The sequence below is a fragment of the Poecile atricapillus genome, chromosome 4 (assembly GCF_030490865.1).
Source record: "Poecile atricapillus isolate bPoeAtr1 chromosome 4, bPoeAtr1.hap1, whole genome shotgun sequence".
NCBI lineage: Eukaryota > Metazoa > Chordata > Aves > Passeriformes > Paridae > Poecile > Poecile atricapillus.
This window is the reverse complement of record NC_081252.1, coordinates 44149364-44173935: the sequence shown is the minus strand read 5'-3', so window position 1 is coordinate 44173935 and position 24572 is coordinate 44149364. Positions and strand designations below refer to the sequence as shown.

The 24572-nt window shown below is 38.3% G+C and overlaps 1 protein-coding gene across 1 annotated transcript; it reads left to right on the top strand.

The window, feature by feature from the left end:
- Positions 1-134: 134 nt before the first annotated feature.
- RWDD4 (RWD domain containing 4) lies at positions 135-23833 on the top strand. The gene is made up of 7 exons (XM_058837664.1): positions 135-312; positions 566-646; positions 3054-3163; positions 3272-3416; positions 4194-4308; positions 5548-5597; positions 23804-23833. The coding sequence occupies exons 1-7, from the start codon at positions 289-291 to the stop codon at positions 23816-23818; spliced, it is 540 nt and encodes a 179-aa protein (XP_058693647.1). The 5' UTR covers positions 135-288; the 3' UTR covers positions 23819-23833.
- Positions 23834-24572: the final 739 nt, after the last annotated feature.

Genomic DNA, 24572 nt, shown 5'->3' with positions numbered 1-24572 from the left:
CGGCCAATCGGCGCCTCCGCTGCACCCCTCGAACCAGTCAGGAGCGTTCGCCCGGGGACGTCACTGCGAAGGAGCCAGTGAGAAGAAGGAGGAAGCGCGGGGGGACGCGCAGCCGGCCAATAGCAGGGCAGGGGGTGGTGCCCGCCGTGCCCCGCGCTGCCCTCGGGGAAGGCGCGTCCGTGCGAGTCCGGCGGGGCCGCGCTAGCCAGGCCCGCCCAGCCCGGGCCGCAGCGGGGCCGGGCCGGGCCGGGCCGGAGGGAGCGGCGGGGGGAGCGGGGCGCTCCGGCCATGGCGGCCAACGAGGACCAGGAGGTGAGTGCCGGACCGCGCTGCCTGAGGGAGAGCGGAACCACGGCTGGGAGGGCGGGATAGAGCCGTGCGGGGAGCTGGGCGGCCGGCCGTGGCGGGGGCAGGAGGGAAGCGGCGGCCTCTGGAGAGGGCGAGGGTCGGGCGGAGGGAGCTGGGCGGCGGCGGGGCCGGGCACGGCGTCGCGCAGGGAGCGCGGCAGGTGCGAGCGTTGTGCCGGGGCTGCGGTCGGTAACTCCTGCTCTGGCCCTGGCTGCAGATGGAGCTGGAAGCGCTGCGATCCATCTACGAGGGAGACCTGTGCTTCAGGGAGCTCAGCCCGGTGTCCTTCCAGTACAGGGTAAGGCGAAGCTGCACCTTGAAGTTATTTTGCTGCCTTGTAGTTGCCGTACTAGGAGCTTCTAAGCCAAAGACGTATCCGATGTGCGGTGAAGGATAGAGGCACAGGGATTTTTTTCAGGATCTTTGGTACAACGATGCTTCATAGCAGAGGGTATCATGTGTATGAGCCTGCTCCCAGCATGGGTTTATTACAGAACCACAGAAGGGCTAAGGTTGGAAGGCACCACAGGGGGTGATCTGGTCCAACCTCCCTGCTCAAGCAGAGTCATCCTAGAGCACGTGGCACCGGATTGAGTCCAGTCGGTTCTTGAAAATCTACAGCGAGGGAGACTCCACAACCTTTCTGGACAGTCTGTTCCAGTGCTCGGTGACTGCACAGTAAAGAAGTCCTTCCTTATACTCAGGTGGAACTTCCTGTCGATCAGTTTCTGCCCGATGCCTCTTGTCCTATTGCTTGGCACCACAAGCCAGTTATTCCTGAGCCAGGCATCCCACTTGTATATGTGTGCCCTACGTACCCAGAACTGTCAAGCCCTCTGAAGGAGACAAGCTGCTGTGTAATATTTACCCTAACAGGTCAGAAATTGAGAGATTTATAGAGATGCTTCTATGTACAATTTGGAGCTTTTGTTAACTGCTACTTACAAGGTTCCAGTCTCTCGTCCAAAGACTGTTTGTCATGTCTTGTTTACCTGCTAACGAGAAAATCCACAAAATGCTTTGGGCATGTGCGCTTATACAGTCTGGTCAGAAGACAGGGACTGCTGAGCTCAAGGTACACAACTGGATTCTGGCATTAAATTCTCACCAGCTTTCTCAAATTTAAAAATCTGGAAGTTCTTCTGGGCACAGACTGAAGCAGATCTTTTGATGTCCAGAAAACTTTACTGATAACATCTTAGGCACCCATGAGACAGAAGGAAAACTTCTGAAAATGCTATATGCCTGTTTCAGGGAGAAACCAACTAAAATCACCTTTCTGAGACTTCTCAAATAACTTAAGAATAATGTCACTAATTGTAATGAGATACAGCTCAATTATTTAGTAGCACTTAGAATCCCAGCCATGTAAGAGCAGCCTTTCTTCATTGATTGGATCATTCTTAATAAATTTAATTTATTTGAAAGGGGAAATATGACATGCCTACAAGCCTAAAGTCATTTTACATTTCACTAGCTTTGGTCATTGCTGATTTTTATTAGACAAAAAAGAGTTGTCAAAAGTTAGGATAACTCTAATACAAGAAAACTTTGTGTCATACAAAGGTAATAATACATCATTCCATGAAGAAGAATTTGTATTTTGAGAAGTCATAATGCAAGTAAGTGCATGAGAAGATAGAAAGAATTTGTATGGCTTTGCAGGATTTGCTCTGCACACAGGCAGGCCTTTCCTGAGAGACCACTGTGAACCTTGCAGCCACTTCTGCTCTTGGTAGCAGTGGGAAATGAACTGTAAATGCTGCTTTGAAAAAAGTTGTCTATTCTAAATTTAAAGTGTTATTTATTTCACCACTAAACAAGTGGTTTTCAATGCCAGTTAGTCCAGTCTGCTGAAACAGATATTGTAAACAAGAAAGTAGCAATTTTTTGTTTACTTTTTTTTTTTTTTTAATTTTGAAGTACCATAGCCTTACCTTGATTAGGACCTCTCTTGTAGACACATTTTATTCTACATAATTAGGTGAAGGCTGATTTTTATAATGAGGCAAATAAGGGATAATTTTGTGTGGTTTTAGAAATCTTATTGTACTGGTCTTACAAATCCTTGTGTTAAACAGTTATTTCTGATTGTATGTCTATAGAATGCTGAATTTATTACTTTTTTTAATGCAGACTCATTCTACCGACTTCTTAAATCTTTTACTATTCACTCTTTCATACAGGGAAATAAAATATCTGTAGGCATGAGATATAAATATTGACATTCTTACCCGTTATTTTTGCTATCTTAGGTCGCTAGTTTATTATCGCCCTTATTTCAAGGATTTCTGTCCCGTGGCTTGTTTTCTTATTGCTCTGTGCTTAGATTTGGGGGGGGGGGGGTGGGGGAAGGCTTCATATTTTCTGCTCTCATACGTGATAGTATAATATTTGGCTTGAAGATACTACAAAGTAGCTTTTAAAACAAAGGAGTTAAAAAACCCCAACCATAAAACAGAGATTTGACAGTTTCTGCTGCTTCTTCTAGAATGAAAACTGCAGGATAAATGTTAATATTGATGTCCAAAGTTTAATGCTCTTTCTAGGTAACAGGTTTATTTTGTAATTGATAACTATCAAAATAGTTGTCTCCAGGAATGTTGATGATCTAAAAGCAGTAATCAACTTCCATATTGGCTTTGTAATCTTCAGAAAGTGACTGGAAACTGTTGATTTATAAAGTTGGGTTTTTTTCTCTTCAGATAGGTGAAAGTGGAGATCCCAAAGCCTTTCTAATAGAAGTTTCTTGGCCAGAAACATATCCACAAACAGCACCAGTCATATCAATGGATGCTTTCTTCAATAACACAATGTAAGTATTTGTGATGGCTTCACTCCTTGGTCTTGTGGTGGGGGCTTTTTGTTTGCAAAGCTTTTTATCTCTGTCTAGTTTATACTTGAGTTTAATGATTTCTTTTAGATCTTCAGCTATTAAGCAAAGTATATTGGATAAGTTAATGGTAGAAGTTGAAGCAAATCTTGGAACTGCAATGACCTACACACTTTTTGAATATGCCAAAGACAATAAGGAGGTGTTCATGGAAAACCAGCCTGTTAACACTGTGGTAAGTAGATAAATTCTGATTTTAATTTTGTGCTTTTAAAACTGAAAAAAACCAAACCCTGATTATTATAACCTGAATGCTTCAGAGTTCTCTCTAAGTTGTACATTAGTCCATTGGTTATACATGTTAGTGGCTGAAAGTGACACACAAAGTATGGTTCCACAATGCTCTGTGGTCATAATTGTTCTATTTGACAGTTATTTTGCTGTTACAGCAACATGTTTTCAGCCTGCTGTTACGTCCTACAGGATAACATTAAAATGGAGACTTTCAGCAGAAGCAAAACTAAAAGAGGCTGAAACAGACATGTGTCTGCTGAGGATTGGAAGGGTGGCAATTTACTGCAGCCTTCCTGGGATTGCATAATTGCACCTCCAGAGTCTTTTAAAGTAGTCAGGCTGGGTCAGTTTGTGGCTTTTGGGTTGTGTAAGCACATTGTTTGCCATGATGGTGCAGCAGACCTGCCTTGAGGAGGGAGGAAGGATTTTTCTGTTTGAGAAGTCTGAATCCATTCAGACTAAATCACACTCCATGATTAAATCTTAAAAGTGAAAAAGATGCCCTTTGCAACTAGAGAAGAATAATTCCAGTACCTAACACATTTTTTAAAAGTACAGCCCTTGATTATATGTTGATTAAAAGCTGCAGGCTGCTTACAGCATTACTTCTTTCTGACAGTCAAGGTATTTCAGTTTGTCAGGTTCAGTAATCACATCACACAGAGATATCCATGGAAATAATATGCAAAGTATTTACAACCACTTTTATTCTTCTCAGACTTCAGTAAGCAATAGTATTTCAATTGGAACTCCTGATGTGCCACCAAGCAAGAAAAAAGAGAAAAAGGAGCAGTTATCCAAAACCCAGAAACGAAAACTAGCCGATAAAACAGGTTTGTTCACTAATAGTCTTTGCTTTGATCAGTATAAAAATCCAAATTTTATAGTGGGGACACCTTGCTAGAGAAAGAGTAACTAGGAATTTGTTTATAAGATGAACTACTTTAAGTCTAATGTCTCCATTTTATTTGTTTTAGATTAATTACTCTTGCCTGAGATGTTAGTTTTGGTCACAGCAACTTTCTATACAGTCATGATTCAATGATGTCATTATTTTATTATTTTATTTTATTTTATTTTGTGACAATAATGAAATTTTCAAAAAGCACTTATGGAAGGAGAGAATTTGGGACCTCTAAAAATTCACTTTCAGCAAAAAATGCAGTTTCTTAATGGACCCTCATAAATAATTCACATTATTAAAAATGTAGTTTCTAAACAAAAGTATTTCTTTTGGAGCCCAAAGTAAAACATCCAATTTAGTTTGCATTCTAGAAATACAACTGCTTCTGCAGATATTTAGTGCTTTCAATGAAATGGGATTTTGATTGAAGGTGTTGATTACTTCAGTTAATTTTGGTGTTCACCTTCAGTTTTCAATAATAATCTGGATAATACTATCCTATTGTAGCAATAAGTTGCACCCTGTGATAGCGATTTCTGCATATAATCTACCTAACCTAATGTATAATTGGCAAGCTTAATGTTAAGTGTATAAAGGAAAAGCTGCATAAAATTTAGTTCTTTGACAGAATTCATCGTTGCTGGTCAGCCCAGCTCATATTGGAGCTACCTTCTAAACTGAATTTCAGGTGGACTGGGGTGTTTTTATTTTAACTGAATTACTTTGAATTGCATAATCAGAGAATTGCCAAGGTTGGAAGAGACCTTCAAGTTCCTCTATCCAACTGTCAACCCATCACCATCATAATCACCCCTAAACCTATCCCCAAGTGCAACATCCGTACACCTCTGGAGTCCCTAATGGGGACCCCACCACCTCTCTCAGCCACTTACTCCAATACCTAACTACTCTTTTAGTGAAAAATGTTTTTTTGAAATCTAATCTGAACTTCCCCTGGCACAGCTTAAGGCCATTTCATTTCCTCCTTTCACTTTGAGGTTGGTTGAAGAACACACTGTGTTTAAGACATTAAAATCTGTTTCTGTCCTCATGGTTTCAGAGTGCAGAAATTGAGGGGTTTGGATATTTAGAATTTTGTGGGTTGATTTTGAAGAAAGATAAATATTTCCCTTAGCCTGTGTGTTGAAATTAAAACCTTTTTCTGCAGATAACAAAGGGGAGCTTCCACGAGGATGGAACTGGGTTGATGTAATTAAGGTAAAGTGAGTGTATTATATACAGTATTGTGAACATGCTGTGTATGTAAATTAAAAATTATTTGTACTTATATCTGAAGAAAGCTGATCTGATAAATTTTTTTCTTGCTTTTCTTCCTATGTTTGGATTTGACTATGATGTCTGATTAATTTCTATATGTGTCCAGCATGTAAGTATTTTCAAGTTCTTTTTTTTTTTTTTTTCTGTTAGAAAAATTTGTAAGAAAGAGTAAGAACTGCTGCTTATTTTGGATTCTAATGTACAGATTTCTCAAAAGCTTTAAATTGCTAGTTCTTCTGAATATTAGTCTGAAGGACTTCACTCTTTGAACTTCATTGGTTCCTTTTTTTATTTACTGAGTAATTAAATTTTAATTTTATGATGAGAGGGCTTTGCTAACCAAATGTACTACAAATATTTTGTCTTCATATGACAAGAAGATTTTAAATAAAGTTAGTAGTGCTGCCAGGTTCTGGAGGGCAGTGGATAAGTAAGAAATAAAAGGAAGCTGTCCCAAGTGGGAGCACCTTGCTGTCTCCTACAAGCCTCATTCTCTGCTGCAACTCCTCCAGTGAATAATTCTTTTCTATTTGCTCCCTCAGTATTGATTTCTTCCACCCTCTTATCTTTGCTGATTCAGTGAAAATCACTGCTTGACAATTTTGAAAGCAAACTATTTTATTTTACACAATTGAAGTAATTTTCACTGTAAAACCTAAGACCAGTTAACAAGAAGTTCCAATTGTTAAATAAGAGGAAGTAAATGGTGAAGGTTGTTTTAGGCAGAGTCCTTCTGAGTTAAAAGTGGCTATTTATAGTGGATGTCTTGGTTTTCAGATAGATTTCATGATAGGCATGCTAATTTTAATAACTATAAGCCTAGCTTTAAAAGGAGAAATACTACATTAATGTCTATTTTTATATTGTCTAAATTTCTATATGGGAATTCTTTCAGAGATGTGTGAAGATAAAGTTCCATTATTTCATCTTTATTTTTTCTTTTTGGAGATCTTGTGATAGAGCCTTCAAATTAAACAGAAACCATGCCCTGAGTTTTTTCTGGGGGTTGTTGTTGTTGGTTGTTTGTTTGTTTATTTTAAATTCCACTTTCATGATCAGGAAATAAGCTCAGTGTTTAAGCTTAAGAATTAACTTTTGGTGCTTTTCAGTCTCTTGGTACAGTAGCACAATCAGTCTGTATTGTTATTTAAGTATACATATGTTCAGTGTGAGATGGCAATAATGCTCTTGTTTCCTAATAAATGGAATGGCAGTCTAAACTTTGAATACTTTCTTTTTGTGTCTCTTTTATAGTTAAGCAAAACTGGTTCTAAAGATGATGAATAAAGGACTTTGGTACAAGGAAACTCCACCTTTTAAAACAGTGCAATTCTGAGTCACCATCTCTCTCTTAATAACTTTCATATTTGTTGAAGTAAACATTTTATAAAGCTCGATTTCCTAACTTGTAAATCTAGTCACACAAGTTTATCTAGAGACCATGTGGTCATCTTCAGAAAAATCAACAAACTTGCCTTAAATGAAGGTTGGAATGTGACACAGGATATAGAGAGCCAGTGTGGTGAAGTGAATAGTGCTGAAGTGTTTATTAATTTATATTTAGTCTGTAGTAAAATCCTGCTATAGTGAACCCAATGATACTGTAAACATTTCCTGATGTTCTTATTCCAAATGAAGAAAAAAAGCACTATAACAGTGATTGGTTGCTTGACAGCTTAATTCATCAAAATAAATTATTCCATGGAAATAAGACCTTTGTCATTTGTTTATCTAGTATGAACTAGAAGGAGAACATACAAATTGTTGCATTGCAAAACAGGCTAGAGCTTGTGGCCTGGTTTTCACTAGTTACTGGCTGAAATAGTAAATACTAGTGAAAGCAAGGCCAAATATTCTAGTCTGCTCAAAAATGAGTGGTTATAGCAGGAGCGCAACTTCTTTATTCTCCACTATATCCCATCTGTTGGTATTTCTCCAGTGTGCATCTTTACAGACAGTGGGATGTCTGAGGAGGGGCAAAAGTGCTTTCTTGCACGTGTCTCAATGAGTGCTGGCATTTTGTAGCTGCTTCATTGGAGAAATAGGCATTCTTTGGTGGGATTTGCTGACTAAGTGGTGGGACAGTGGAAGTCAGTAATCCATCAAATGTATAGGGAGAACTTTGTGAGAGCTCCTTTCTTTTTCCTAATCTGCTCTCTTGTATAAGGAGGAGAAGTCATCTTTACTGTATGAACTGTTACTGAATACAAGATGCCTTAATGTGCTTTATTATTTTTGTTTGTTTTGAGATGAATTTTAATAAATACCTATTTATCTGCTGTGGTATGTGTTTATTGTTTTAAATTCTGCATTGCCTACTGCACTTTTCACTTTGCAAATTTGAAATTGAAAGGACTCTATTACAAAGCAAGCATTCTTAAAAATTGCTGGAAGAATTCTGTCTTCTCTCTTGTGGTATGTTTACATGATCTTCAGGGTGGCTGTATTTGTTTTTTGGTAGGGGAGTCAGTCACTTTACCAGGAGCATAGGACAGTATCCATTGTGTTTAGTGCACCCAGAGCAAGTCCAGTGTCCCTTCAGAAGAGTGCTTCACTGTGTACAGCATCCATCATTTCAGAAAGTCTGGTTTTTTTTTTGAACTCTGCTCTGGTGTAGTAAAATGTTGTAAGGTACAAAAGGCAGGGCTTTTTCCAAAGCCTTGCCTTTGACATGAACCGGAGGCTCATGGCTGCAGTCTGAGCAAGAGCGCCTGGCGCAGAGCTGGGAGAAGCTGCTCTGGAGCACACAGTGAACCTGCAGCAGGGAAGGGCATGTAGCTTTAGTCTCTAGAGCACCAGGACAGGCAGGGCTCTATTCACAAGTTCTCCAAGGGGAATTGACATGTGTTTGCTGGTATCCTTGGTACATAAATCAAGTTGCTATGACAATTTATCTGAATAGATTAGTTAGGGAGGGTGGGGGAAGGACAAATAAGAACCAGATCTCTTGCTTTTTATAGTGTTACTGTGTGTAATTTGTTAACCTTATGAAATGCATGATTTTTCATCTATTCTGCTTGTAAATCACATGCTGTCATGAAAATATCGGATAGTCTCCTCTGGTTCTGTTAGTAAATGCATTTACTTTGAAGTCTACTTTCATAGGAAATACTTTGCATTGAAAAATTTTATACCCATTTTTTGCTTCTGTGTAAATTGTGAAGGGTAATTTGTGTCTTTTGAACCATTTTCTGATATGCTCTGATGGCTGAAACAGGATCATTTCAAGAATCTGGGTACTTGATATTATGGGGAGGCCTGAGCAGTGATAAATGAGGGGAAAGAAAAATGTAATGATTCTTACCAAGCAAGGCACAATTGTAAATAAGAGACCATGACTCCTGAAGGAATTCTAAACACTTGAAAAATCCACTGCCACCTTCTTCTTTCTTTTTTCTTTATAAGAACCTACTGGCAGTGGAAAATCACTGATTACTCTGTAGAACAAGAGTCTCTTGATTGTAGGGCTACACCACCTATTTAAATTAATGAGTTTTGCAGTTTAGAGCTTTGTTTGGCATGAGAAGACAAGTGTCAGTACTAGTAAGAGTAAATTAACGGTAGCACATATCCAGAATGCTGAGGTACCATGACCAAAGGTGCCCCATTGCACTCTAATGTATCAAATTCCAGGGAGTAATGCAGACTGCCCTTAAGTATGTTGAATAGAGAGGTGACAGCTGTGATTAGTCAGCAGTGTGTGCCTACCATCTCCTGCTCACCTCCTTGGCCAGCCTGACACAGATACACTGAAATCAAGGCTGATGATTTCTGCAGTCCTGCTCTGACTGGTTCTATGTGGGGTAGATAGATAAAGAGTGTCCAACTGATGAGCAATTACATTTTGGTGAGTAAAAGATCAGTAGGAAAAAAGCCAGCATTTCTCCATAGAGGACCTGTGGCAAAAGTGCAAATGTAAGGATGCTGTCCTCCTACTGTCATCTAAGGCACTACAAATTATCTTGGGTTATACTGTGGAATTTGTGCTGTGAAAATCCTTGAACTGGTCTGAACCAGAAATAATTTCCCTTTGGAAATTGTTTCCTTCAAGAGTATGGCACCCTAAGCTCTTGCAGTTAACAGCAGAATGCAGTGGGGAGATGTTCATTCAGCAGAGAAAATACCAGAAGTGTGAGAGTTCTGGGTGGATTGGAGGAGGAAGTGGATGGGGGAAAACATCCTTGTATGCAAAACTAGAAGAGCATAGGGGATAAATATTCATTGCTGCAGGACAACACAACAAAACCAAAGCTAAATTCTGGCATGAGTTTGGGCTATGGTAAAGAACAAGAGGATTGTAGATTTTCTTTCTGTTGCTCTGATTTCTTTCACCAACATGGATTGGACTTCATCTCAGAATGCGTCTGTTTTGTGGTTATGAGAAGAATTTCTGTTTGCCTGACTGTTATGTTTCCTGTTGCTCTCTTTCTGAGCCTGTGTAAACAGTCTCTGAAAGCCTGGTGTACTCTCTGAAATAACTTAAGACAAAATATATTGACTAGGCACTGGAAAAGCATTAACTGTTTGTCCTCTCCTTCATCCAGAGCAAGGTGAGGAGTGACTCCAAATGGCTTAATTACACAAGACATAGGAAAATCTACATCCAGACACTTGTGTCCTGTATCAGACTGAAAATGTTACATAGCTGTCCCTCGCTACTGTGTCTGAGCATTCATGCCTGTGGTTCCTACAGATGCTGTGTTTAAAGTATTCATGCTAAAAATAGGGCAGAAATTTGAAAACTTACTGTGGTGAGCCACTACAAGCTGTTTATGTTGTGAGATGGGATAAGGTCACAGCAATGAGAGGGAAAACCAAGCTGTAACTACAGAGCCTTACTGGAGAGGAGTGAGGTTGTCTCTGAGGGCAGTGTTTCTTCTGCAGTGTCTGTATTACTGCTAATGATCAGAAAGGGAAAATTAACCTAGTCTGGGTTTGGAAGGTATCATTCAAGAAGCAATATAGAAGGAAGAAAGAAATTTTTTCTCAAACAATAATTTGTCGTAATGTCATTGAAAGACAATAAACACAGCCTTGCATGAATTTGCTCTTCAGAGCAGAATCTTACTTTAAATCAAGTATCTCTGTCAGTAATGCATTTTATGACTTTCTGCAGGTAAAACAAAAGTGAAGAAAGCATTGTTACCTGGAGAGGTGGTGTTCCACTGTAGAGAAATGTTTGATCTCTGCCTATAGTGAAAATTATGGTTCCATTGACCTCGAAGACACAGATTTTATAATAGCTCAGGGAAAAGGTAGCAGCCCATCAATTAAAAGGTACACAGCTTCTGTAGATAATTAACAAATTTTGCCCAGTATTATCAGTTTTATATTTTTCTGTGAGGATCAGCACCAGAGTATTACCAGGTTTTAGTTAACTGGCATATTGCATAATTATGGTTTTCCTTTCCCCTCCTCATGCCATATGTCTTTAGATGATAAAAGTACAGAATGTCATATAGACATTTATTTCCAAAATTAAATTGTGCTAAAGGAAAGGAAATAATCCTACTCAGAAGTGAGGATGTGGCAAAATTAAAGCTGCCTATGTGATGTTTATATGAAAAAGAATTCATAGGAAGATTTTCTTTCTGTGACTACACTTTTGGGTTTGTTTGTGGGTTGGTTTTTTTCCCCAGTAGAGTCCAAACAGATGGTTAGTGCTTTTCATCCTAGTGTTCCTGTTAGTGGGAAAGCAATACAAAAACTGAGTTTTAGTACTCTCCAAAGACTGAAAAGAGAAAAAAGTTTTCACTCAGTGAAAATAAATAAAGTAACAGAAATGTCCCTGGAACAAAGTGGACCTTTGAACAGGATGGCCAGGTATTGAGGCAAATTAATTTGCTTAATAAAACTGTCTGGATCTGAGTGGTTTAATCTACTTTAGAGCCTATATTCATGTAGTGAATTTGTGACTTAGAAATGCTAATGGATATTTTAGCCTGACTATACAGCTATGTGACTTAACCATTGCTTTCAATAAATTTCTGTTACAGAAGTCAGTGCAGATTCTAATACACTGTTAATGAGCTGTAGTTCCATCCCTTTTCATTTCAGGGAAGGACAGGAGATACAGTGTTACTGCTCTGGGTGAAACAAATTCACCTGTATGCTGTCAACAAAGGGCTGTCTGGACTTGGTTTACAATGGGTCTGAAAGAGATTAAATGGAAAAGTTCTACAAGATAACTAGTAGCTTATCTTAAAATGGATCCATTATTTCTGTGTATTTATTTTCTTTTGTTAACTTGCTTATTATGATGTTTAAAATGCTCAAAGCGTAAGTGATACATTGGCTTATTAGCTGGTGAGGATATGTATAAAGTAACTAATTGTATACTCAGATGAACAAGAACGGTTTCCTTGTGTTTCTTGATTTCATGGCATGATGATGGTTCTCTAGCCCTTTTCATGGTGCATTCCTACAAGTAATATCCCTCGCTTGTTTTCTTCCTAGCAAGGGCAAACAAAGGTACTCAGCATCACTGTTTCCTTCATAGTTTTTATACAGAAAGGTGTATTGGGTAGGGGAGGAAGAAAATATAAACTACTGACTGGTATTTATGCCTCATGCCTGGAATGAATTAAGGTAATTTGTGTCATGCTGCATACAATATAATGTGCAAGGTACAGTGTGTCACTCCTGTTTTAAATGTATGTACTTGAGACCTCTACTACAATCTCTGACTGGTAAAAAATTGGGCAGAATCTGTTTGTGATTATCACAACACTCTTTGTTTCACAGACACAAGCTCTACTCTGTTAGATGCTGTACTCATGAACACAGAAGAAGCAGGGCAGGTCACTGTCTTGCAGAATCAGGAAATGGGAAAGATACTCTATGAGGAGACATGCTAAATATGAAAAGCATATACTCAACTTCTTTTGATATCTGTTTAAGGAGAAAAGATGACAGTAGAAGTCAAGAGTGAAAGAAGGAGGAAGGAACAGCTTGAGTCTGAAGCCCTAAGAACATGGTTGGTTAGTCTTCTAAAAAATTACAGTTGATAAACACATGTTGTTTCTCTGTATGTTAAAATATCTCTTAAGGTATTTTAAAAGATGAGAAGATATTTTTTAAAGTGTTAATAGTAAACGCTTGATGGAAGGAAAGAATGTTGCTAGAAAAAAGTTATACACAGGAACCAATCTAGAAATTTTGATTTGAAGCTATGGGATACTTGAATATCAATCAAATGGAATTTCTGTTATGTGAAGAAGTGGAGACAACTCTAAAGCCTCATCTAAAGCTTTATCTTTTCTGCAAGATTCTGAGTAGTTTAATATTTTGAGTGTTGCAAGTTCAGGATTTTATCTGCTGGAAGGAAGGGGAGTGCACAAAATTTGGGTTTAGATGTACATTTTGCAAATTTAAATCCAGCTCATCAGTATTTAAATCGCCAGTTAAATGTGTGGCTTGTAAGCAGAATGGTTAAAATGTGATTTGCCATGCATGTGCACAGACACAATCTTGGGGAGGCACATCATTGTATCAAATAACTTCAGGTATCAGAGTACAAAGATTAAGAATATCTCTAAGAATACCTGTCTTATTTGAGAAATATTTTTCCTCTGACTCATTCAAAGCTTCTGCCATCAAACACAGTAACATAATCATAACAGCAGAGACTTTTTTTTTTTTTTTTTTTATTACAACAACCTGATCTTAGTATGCTTATTTGTGCTGGAATCAGAGGTGGAAACAAATGCATTAATGGAAAAATGCTATCCTTGTTTGTACAACTACTGTAAAGATAAAAGTTGTAATTCCAGCTGATGGATCTGAGGTGGGGGGGCTTCCAGGTGGTGTCAGAAATGATCACCATTGTGTTTCACTACATCTGGAAATTTTGAAGTATCAAAATGAGATATCAAAGATTTGTTGTAAGGTTTTGCAGATATTTGCTTCTAATTTTGGAATTGTATTTAATTTATACTTTTAGGGTACCATAAGTGCATTATTATTTTCGGTATGTAAAGAAAGGGCATATTGTAAATCTAGAATGCAAAAGAGGAAGGGACAGTAATACAAAGTCTTGACTGATGCATACCATAAGAAACCTGGTTCGTTTGTGCTGTATGTAGATTAGGTTTGTATTTGTGTCCTTGAGTATGTGGGTTTTTTTCATTGTTTTCAGGTTTTATGGGGCAAAAGCCCAATAATCCCATCATCTCAGGAATATTATGAAAGAAAATCTTATAATTACTTAAAGGTATAATTGGAAGAATTAAACTAACTTAAATAATGCAAAAGCAGACACTGTTGTGTTGCATCTCATGGGGTATCAAAAGAGATAGTTCTGACCAAAAAAGCAGTGTAGACAGATGGTAATCAGGCAGGTGTTACTCAGCAGTTTTGGGGAACTGGCAAATCATCAAAAGTGTAAATGGAGTTCATTCTAACAGAGAGTTGGACTCAAACATTTCAGATGAGCAGTTTAATATGTCATCTTCATCCCTCAATAGAAGGTAATAGAAGGAAGCCAAAATAGAAGGAAATCAGATTTGACAAGCAGGATTTCCCTCTCATGAAGCTGTGTTGGCTGGGACTGATGGCTGCACTGTCCTCCAGGTGTTTTTCAGTATCTCCCAGAATAATCTTTTCCATTATTTTACTGGGCATTGAAATGAGACTGACAGGCCTGTAGCTTCCAGGGTATTCCCTCTTGCCATTCTTGAAAATCAGGACAGTGTCACCCACATTCCAGTCCACTGGGATCTCTCTGGATTCCCCAAACCACTCAAAAATCAAGAGAAGTTTTGCAATGACATCAGCCAGTTCCTTGAGGATTCTCAGATGAATCCCATCAGGCCCCGTAGATTTTTAGGGATCCAACTGAAGCAGCAGATCCTGCTCAATTTCAGGGTCAACTGGGAGTTGACCATTCTTGAGATGAGCCATGGTCTTCCATCTCATGGCACTGAAACCCTCTTGGTCCATAATCTGTGTTGAAGACAGAGGCAAAGAACGCGTTAAACACTTCTGCCTGGTCCCTGTCCCTGTTTGGGACATCCTCAACCTGTAAGAGGCCAATGTTATTTTTCACTGCCTATTGCCATTAATGTATTTGACAAAAACCTTTCATTGTCCCTGACACTTCTGGCCATCTTCATCTCCAACTGAGCTTTGGCTACACAAATTTTCTCCCTACAGTGGCAAGAAGCATCTTTGTATTCTTCCCATGTCACCTGACCTTGCTTCCGCTGGGCATACACCTCCCCTTTTTCACCTTATTTCCAAGAGAAGTTTCCCTGTTCAGCTAAACTAGCCTTCTGCCTTGTCTGGTTTCCAACATTTGGGAATTGTTGCTCCTGTGCTCTTAGGAGGTGATGTTTAAAAAGTGACCAGCACTGATGGACCCCAGCACCTGCAAAAACATTTTCCCAAGAGATTTCACTAACTAAGAAACCTGAAATGTGCTCTTCTCATGTCCGTTCTGTTGCAAGTACTTACAAACTGCAGCCTACCAAGTGAATGCTGAATTCCTTCTGTTCAGAAGTTGTTCAGTAAAGGAATAAATATGCATTTCTTTTCTTCCAATCTGTTAAGAGATTAATTTATTCTTCATTAATCTGAAGGTGATTCACTTCTTTAATCAATGGAAATCTAATTGCTAAGTGCTTACATGAAAAAATACTGAGTCTGAAGAGTTTCCTTCAACATTTTATCATGCAAATGAATCATATATTTAAAAGAGCAGTGCTTTTCTCATTATAGCATGAAGTGCAGCATTGGAAGATATTATCTGAAGGAAAATATTCCCTGAGCCTTTATTGATGATGCTGGTTACACTGCTGGTTGCACAAATAGGCATATGAGATTTTATCCCCCTCTTAGAGATGGTGTAACTTTCCCAATTGAGATATATACTTGTTAAAACAGAGGTAATAAGTCTCAAACCCATATCTGTCCATCTGCCAAACTGTGTAGCAATTTGGTAGGCTAGAGCTGCACCTACCCGAAGTAATGGTGTTCTTTAATCAAGCTTTATGATTACAGCAGCTTCTTAACTTTCCAGTATGTTCTCACAGCTTGTCTTTTAGTCATGTTCATAACACATTTTTCAGGGATATTTTCAGCAGAGAGCTGTGCACAGGCAGCAAGCTAAGAGCAAATGGCTGAGCACTTTCCAGAAACCGCATAACATATTTCAAGAGTATGCTCTGCTTGCTCTCAAAGAGGAAGCATCCGCTGAGCTTCTGGAGACAGGTGAGACTAGAAACCAAAAATTAGGAGAAGGGCATTCAGCCAGAATGATCAGCAATACATTATTTCCTAAAAGAGGGGACAGATTCATTCTGGTAATAAGTTAGAAGACATCATCAGTTTTGGCACTCCTCAGAATCTTGTGGTAGGACAAGCAATACTTTAGTGAGAATGTCACCACTGTAATAAATATGTAATATAGACGTTACTTCTCAATAACCCTAAATGCCTTTTCCTGTTCAATGTGCTTTTTAATCCACTTAAACATATGCAACTCTTTTTACAGTCTGCAGGCAACTCTTCAGGCTCTACTAGAGGACCAGAAAGCCTGGAGTTTGGCCAAACAAACACATGCTGTGAAATGCTATTTAACTGCAGAGAATAAAATTACTACTGCAGAGTAGTCTTAATAACACAATAATAATTTAACAGCAAAGCCACAGATTTCATGAGCTTCTTACAAATGGATCTTTTCTGGGTTTTATATTAAGAACAAAGGAAAATCAGATATTTTCTCTGAGTGGTTCAAAGTGGTTGTACATCAGAGCTAATGAAGTCACTTAGTACTTCCTTCTTAGCACAGAACTATGAGTGTTGTAAGCAGGTTCATACAAATGTGCTCTGTCCCCAGTCCATGATACATGAGCAGGAGGATTCAGAAATTTCTAGATTAATTAGCCAGCAGAGACCACATGGAGGGTTCAGTCCTCCATGTCTAGGAACATGTCTGTCTGTACTGTATATGACTTGCATGTAAGCCCCTCACCCCTTAAAAACCTTATGTTACTTAATATAAGTGCAAACATACGAAGCAGCATAAGGGGAGAGGAGCTAATTAAAATAATTCTGCAAGAGGTTTCTAGGGTATTTTATCCATTGCTTAGAATTCCAATTAGAATTACGTATCTTCTGAAAAGCTTCTGATATCAGGTTATTATTTGTACCTGAAAGTTGGATGGTTTCCTTTTTTAAAAAGAGAAAAATGTTCATAAGAAAGAAATGTCTTTTGTAAGTTCTACAGTTTCTTTCAGAATGGAAGTTTTGATGTAAAACACATGCCTGCAGCTTAATTATCAAGGAATCATAAAATGGTTGGAAGGGACATTTAAGGGTCATCTAGTCCAACTCCCCCGCAATGACATCTTCAACAGAGCCCCATCCAATCTTACCTTGAATGCTTCCAGGAACTGAACATCCACCATCTCTCTGGGCAATCTGTTCCTGTGTTTCACCACCCCCACTGTAAAAATCTTCTTCCTTATATTCAGTCTGAATCTATGCTCTTTAAATTACCCCTTGTCCTAGGACAATAGGCCCTGCTAAAATATTTTTCCCCATCTTTATTAGAAGCCCCCTCTAAGTAGTGACAGGCCACAATCCAGTCTCCACAGAACTTCCTCTTCTCTCAGCTGAACGACCCCAACTCTCAGTCTTTCTTTATAGGAGATGTGCTCCAGCCCTCTGAGCACTTTTGTGGCCCTCCTCTATACTTGCTTCAACAGGTCCATGTCTTGTGCTGGGGACCTCAGAGCTGGATGCAGGGTTCCAGGTGGGGTCTCGTGAGAGCAGAGGGGCAGAACCCCCTCTCCTGCCCACACTGCTTTGGATGCAGCCCAGGACATGTTTGGCTTTCTGGGCTGCCAGCACACATTGCCAGGTCATGTCCAGCCTCTCATCCACTGAGTTGTCTTTAAATGTAATGTAATTACATAAGCAATTTAATGAATAGGCTATACAGTTGTTTAAGTTGGTCCTTAGCTTGAACAGTATGGTTGTGTTCCATTGAAGAATGTGAATTTACATGACCATTCTTGTCCCAAATGTTCTCATACTCAATTACAGTTTTCTGATAGGAACATTGGGGATTTTTTTCCAAAAAAAAACTGTCAGTATGTGATTCAGACCAACAAACAAGCTTCTGAAGGAAAGAGAAAACAACACAGGGATGGAAGAATTAAAGTTTGATTTCCTAGTGCCACTTGTGAAAGCAGAAATTTACGATTCATTCTAAGCCTTTTCTATCAGATTGCTGATGTTTGCAACATTTCCATGCATTTTTATGAGGTAATCAAAATTTAAGTACTATTTCGTAGGGAGGAGAGGTTACTGATTTTATTTTAACATAAGAATTATCACAAGTTGCCGTTATCATAACCAATGTATTTGGGATACTGCCATACAGTCTGCACAATGTTCTTGTGGAAGGACTTAGATTTGTGCCCAAGCATATAAATTATAAAATATGCTTTAAGTTTTAGTTATTTCAGCAGGTAGATATGTGGGCATACATGTTTTGTAGGTAATGATATCACAGATTTAAAAGCATAATTTTCTTTTACACAGAAACTAAATTCCTTTTAACAAATGAAGAATCTCTGAGGAGTGAGGTTTGCCAAATAATGAATATTTTCTGAATCCTGCCAACAAAATGCTTTTTAGGAAGAGCATCAAACTTTATGCCGTTGCTGTGCTTCAATCCCAGCCAGCAACTAAGTATCACACAGGTGCTTGATCACTCCATCCATTCCCCATGGTGAGGAGAAGAATCACTAAAAAACCCCCAAAGCTCATGGGCTGACATAAGAATAGCTGATGAACTGAAAAAGATGAAATATACAACTAAAAATAGTAATAATAAAAATAATTGTAATGAAAAGGAGAGAGAATAATAAACCCCAAGAAAGACAAGAGGTCCACAGTCTAATTGCTTACCACCTGCTGACCAATGTCCAGCCTGTCCCTGACCAGCCCTTGACCAACTTTCCCTGAGTTTATGTCTTGAACATGACATTCCATGGTATGGAATATCCCTTTGGCCAGTTCATGCCAGCTGTCCTGGCCATTCTCCCTCACAGCTTCTTGTGCACTTCCTCACTGGCAGAGCCTGGGACGCTGAAAAATCCTTTACTTGGGGTAAGCACTGCTTGGCAACAACCAAACATTGGTGTGTTATCAACATCATTCTCATACTGAATCCAAAACACAGCACTGCACCAGCTACCAGGACACAAATTAACTCCATCCCAGCCGAAACCAGGACAGCACAAAGTATCAGCCAAGAACAGAAATACGAGCAAATGTTCTCATAAAAAACCCTGTGTTTAACTAGTTCTTAATTTTAATCAGTGTTAGATGCTGAAAACCAGTTTCTGCCTGGACTGAAACCCCCATCTCTTATCTGAATTCAAAGGGACTTCTGTTCTGATAGGAATTTTGCATCTTCTATTTCTCAGCACATGTGTGAAGTTGCAGCTTTAACTCTGATCTCTGTTATAATCATTGCTCATCCAGTATATTTATGTGTATTTTAAGAAAAATATAGCAACCTGCAGGTTCTTTCATTTTTGGTGGTTACCTTTAGCAGTAATTGCTGGTCTCTGGAGTGTGCATTACCCACCAGAGGGAGCTGAAGCCAAAAGCAGTCTGATTTTCATAGAATCATACAATCATTTAGATTGGAAAAGACCTGTGAGATCAGAGTACAACCAGTAACCCAAGTCCATCATTACTCCATGTCCCTAAGTGCCACAGCTACGTCTTTTTATAACTCCAGGGATGGTGACACAACTTCTAACCTGGGCAGCCTGTTCCAATTCTTGTCAACCCTTTTGGTGAAGAATTTTTTCCTAAAATCCAATCTGCCATCTTCTGGAGCAACTTTAAATACCCAGGAGGTTGCCAGGTGAAAGTCATCTCTTACACTTCTCAGAGCCTTGGATTTGGGCATTTGTCCTCAAGGTAGCTTGGGAGCAGATGGCAACCAGGTAGGAAATAGGGTTTGACTCCCTGTGCTAAGTTATTACCTCTTTTGGGAACCCTCACTATAGTGTCAAAGCAGGCAAAGCAAAAACTTGTGATGTACATGTCATTCTTTGGTTTTTATGTATCCTGTTCGTCTTGACACATGAATAAAGACACCAGAATTGTACAAAATAGGAATGACTGAGAATAAATAGTCATCCCTAAGAAAATTAGGCCAGGTAGAAGCAAGTGTGAATAGGTTCTCTGAGTCTTTAAAAGGAAATCTCTCAAAATTCTTGACTGCAAACAGTACTGACTTGGGCAATGAAGCAGGAACTCCTTGGAGTGTTTATTTTTGGAAAACAATTGGTCAGGGTGAAAGGGGATTTATTATTCTAGTTTGTAAAATCATAAGATCGATTTGTATTTTATTCAAAAAATAAATCTTCTTTTGACTTAGAGTATGGGAGAAGTGCTGATCCTTGTAGACAAATGAACTTATTTCTACACATTTCCTTCTGCACTTGGAATAACTCATCCACAGAGAAATAAGTGGATGTTGAGACATAGAGATTAACAGCAGAGATGTGGTCAAGAACAGCTTCTTATACCATTTCTGAGTTGTAGCTGACCACACAAAAGTAGTCTTTAGGAAGAAGTGGAGTTGACTTCTTTATATAAAAAAGGCAGGAAAGCTCACACAGCTAATTATAGCTGAGCAATTATATATTAATCTGGTCCCTACTGCTTCTATGCTACCTGCCGAAGTAATTTATAATTTTCAGTGCTATGGCATCATTTGACTTCTGCAAAATGGTTAATCTGTTGATCATGAGAATTGTAACTGACAGGAGACAGAAACTTCCCTAGGTAGTAATTAAATTTGCTTTCTACAACACCAGTTATGGCTTAACAGCCTCTTAGACTTCCTAAGGCATTTTTTTTTCAGTTTCAAAATCTTGTCCTGCAAAAATGGTAACAGTCTCATCAAGTAGCCTCAGTTTCAGCTCAGGTTTCTGTTCCTTGATGGTATTTTGTCATGTTCTTCAAAGGAAGGTACGAGACAGTTTATATCAAATTGCTGTCTAATGAACTTTACTTAGTTAACTGGCTTCCTCAGTTAAGGGCTACCTTATACACTGGAGCATGAGGTTTTAATACCTTTTCTTAAAATGTCTAACTTATGAAGGGCTCATATCAATTTTTTTTTCAGCATTTCAGAGAGGAGGACTTATTACTGTATTTATTTTGCTTATGAATTTAGTTAATAATAGGATAACTTGTCAGGACTTTTAATAAGTATTTTCCAACATTTGGAATTAATCTGTCAAATGTAGAAAATAAAAAGAGAAAGGTAAAAATTTAAAAATTATTAGCAGGAGACTCATTACTTGCAAAACTGAAACAAACCTTAAACTATGCAGTTTACAATTGTGTCTCTCAGCAGTGGCTGTTGGATAAATTGCACACACTTTTTATGTCCACTTAAGGATTTTCTTAATTAAAGAAAATATAATGGGAGAAAATTCCACAACTCTTTTGGATGATGAGATATAATTTCTTTCACAAGTTAACTAGCTATAAAATGACCCTTCACTTTGCTTTTTTAGGGGTTTTCTCATTACTTTTTATGTTCCTCCTAATTGTTTCTGACAGCTTTTTACTTCTCTCTCTGTATTTCATTCCTGCTGTCATTTCAATCTCTGTTTCAATTCTCTCTCGTTTGGATTTGTTTTTCTCTTTTGCTTTGTGTGTGGGTTATACTTTCACATTCTCTGTTTTCTTATTTGACTTCCCTTCCCCTTAGAATGTTATTGCCTCATACTTCATTCTGAAGTCAGGAAAGGGAAAGGACTACATGCCAGCTACAAAGTCAGGAAATATACTCAGCTCTGTAATTTTTTTTTATTATTTCAAGGTTTTGATCTGATGGATTCATGTCAGTTGATGCATGAAATACCCCTTTCTTCAGCAGATACAACTATATACAGGAACTTCTCCATACTTACATCAGGAAATTCAGTCAAAGATTATATTCTATGTGTTTATAGACTGGTAGAAAGTATTTTTCACCATTGAGAATTCAGTATTAAAAAGTTCCTCTTCATAATTCAATTGAACATCAGTCTTCCATTATTATATTTTTGAGAAGTCAGGTCTGTTAATAATTTCTTGATATTTACTCCATTGCTGTATAATTGATATATTGTCTTTATATATCAATTTATAAGGGATTCCAATGATAAATTTTGTACGTTTGATTTCTCTTGTCTCTTCAGCAACCTTCTATATCTTCCACTAACAAACTGCTACTCAAGTACTTCTTCCAAACATAATTTGAAGGGCATTCTTTCCTGGCATGCAGCTTTACGTTTCTTGAGATTGTCAAACTGAATTTTCTGAGAACTAGATTTGTGCTAATGCAGAAATGTTCTCTCAGTTGGTGTCATATTCCCAGTGTCAGCTGGGGGTTCATTATAAATCTTTGCTGTGTAAATACTGTAGTCATGTAAAAAAATAATGGGTTTCCTAAGGGTGACCACTTCTATAGCATATAATGCTAGGAAAGGATGGTCATAATTACTTATGCAGTATGTTGCTTATGCAGGACTTGAAGGATGAGGTTTAGGACAAGTGTCTGCCACTCACATTAATTTAATTTTTCAAAAGTCACTGGCAATACCCTATATCAAAGACAGAAATAATTTACAAAGGTAAATCCAGGAGTTAATTGCTAGGAGTTAAGGCAGTGTTTGAAAGGAAATGGATGAAAAAGGAAGGAAGCAATAGACCATGCATACAAGAGATTGTAAAGGAAATCATCCAAAGTGCCTGCTGGTATCCTTATTCAGTCCTTTTATCATTGGAACATCTGAAGTATATAAAACTAGATTTGCAGATGATGATGACACTGAGAGGACAGCAAATCATAATGAACATTGCATCTAGATTCAGTGCAGACAGAGACAGGAGATGGGGCAAAATATTTTGAAAATAGCAAAATCAAACCACATTAAAAATCCCAACTACCATACATGACAACCTTTTATAGAATTAAAACATGCAGTTAACTGACATATTTAGCAATATGATAGCTTTTATTCCTGAACTGTCACTGCCAGAGCAGTCCTCCCCTTTCCAGTCATGTCATAGTTGCTATGAAAAGTGCAAATCTGGCTGCATCAGAGCACGTGGGGGTTATTCGGTACCTTGCTCATTGAGCTGATTCTGACAGTATATGACCTGACATTGTCACATACCTCTTGCACTGGGTTGAGCGTACACATCTGGAAAGAGTTCAGTCTTCCTCATACATGCACTTAAGTCTTCAGGTTTTATTTAGTAGTGTGATAATTTAAGGCTACAGGTATGTTTTTGTCTGTTTTAATTAACTCTTGTTTTGTACAGAAATAGAAAATAAGCCAGGGTATTTGGTGCTAACAAAGGAGATGTGGTTGTTAAATCGGTATGTTAGGATTCTGTGGCCGCTGTTCATGGAGAAGCTGTAACTAATGACTACTTCCCTGTGATCTTTAGCTAATAAATGTGTAGAAACTTTATTCTTGCTTCTTCAGAAAAGGAAATTGTGCCCAATTTTTAAAAATATTTTGGCAGTGGCCCATGAGGTCTTCTTTTCTAAATTCTTCTGGAATCATCTTTTCTAAATCCTTCTGGAGTTTTTGAAAATCACACTGGAAGCCTTTCAACAACTTCAGGTGTCTAATTCTTCCTAAAAGTCTGGGCTTTTACCCACAGACTTTTTCATCCAGCCATGTTGTCCAAAAGCAGGAGGTTTCAGGTCTTTTACACCTCCATGAAACCTTCCAGATTCTGGTACCTGCATCCTATCATGCCCAGCAGTTGCTCCAAGAGCAAATTCTGTAGTACTCCACTACTTTCAGAAGGGTCAGTAGGGCTGACTTCACTTTACCCTGACATAAGTTAGACCCTAAAATATTATTGATGGAGCATATTTTCTTTTCAAATAGTCTTAGAGAGTTTAAAACAATTGCTGTTATAAAGTGCCCCCCTCCTGCTATGAACAGCTCTGCTGTTCCTTACAGAGCAACAGGTAGAATATTTCAGTGTTAGCACCTTTGTCTACTCTCACACCCTCCAGGGTTGCTGCAATGACTTTATTTGCACCTGCTTCATTAATCATCTGGGTTATCATCTCATGGCATCAATCCATGTTGCAGACACTACTGAGATAATTCTCTGGAATGTGAAGACCATAGGCATGTGGCCCAGTTACTTTCAGTTCACCCTGGAGGTGAGTGGTTTCACTTCTGTTGCCATTTTTTAATAAAGGAGAATTGTTTCTGATTTCTGAAAGGATCATGCAAATAGAAATTTCAAACTATTGCTATTGTTGTTCCATATTCTATTTCAATAATCTCTTCCACTTTACCATGGCACATTATTTCACTTCCTACCATTTCACATGAACATCTGTAACAAAGTTGCAATGAAAATCAGCGTGCCATTTGATTTATGAAATTAATACCAAGTGACTTGAATGCCCTGGAATAAATCATGTGACAAAGGAGATGGGCTTAAGTTGTGAATAAGTGTATTCATTCTTGTGAGAATACAAGAGATATGAACCAAATTTAATATGGATTTTTAAGATAATTTAAATTAAGCTCCAAATATTATGAATGCTGTTGATCAATGAAATGTATTCTAATCCCAAAAATCTACACATTCTGGAAACCAAGGTATGATTTTCAGTGCTGTCTTCAAGCTTCTGTTTCTATCTCAATAGTTTACCAGTAAACTGAATACTGATATCAAAGATTTATAATTGAATATACATTTTAGGTCTTATAAATAATAAGAGATTAATGAGTGTATTTGATGGCATTGAAGTCATAAAACCATGGCATGTTTCAAATAATGTCATGTGCGGCTTGGCTCAGAAAAAGATACCTGGAAACATTCCTTCTGAACACAACTGTTGTGGTA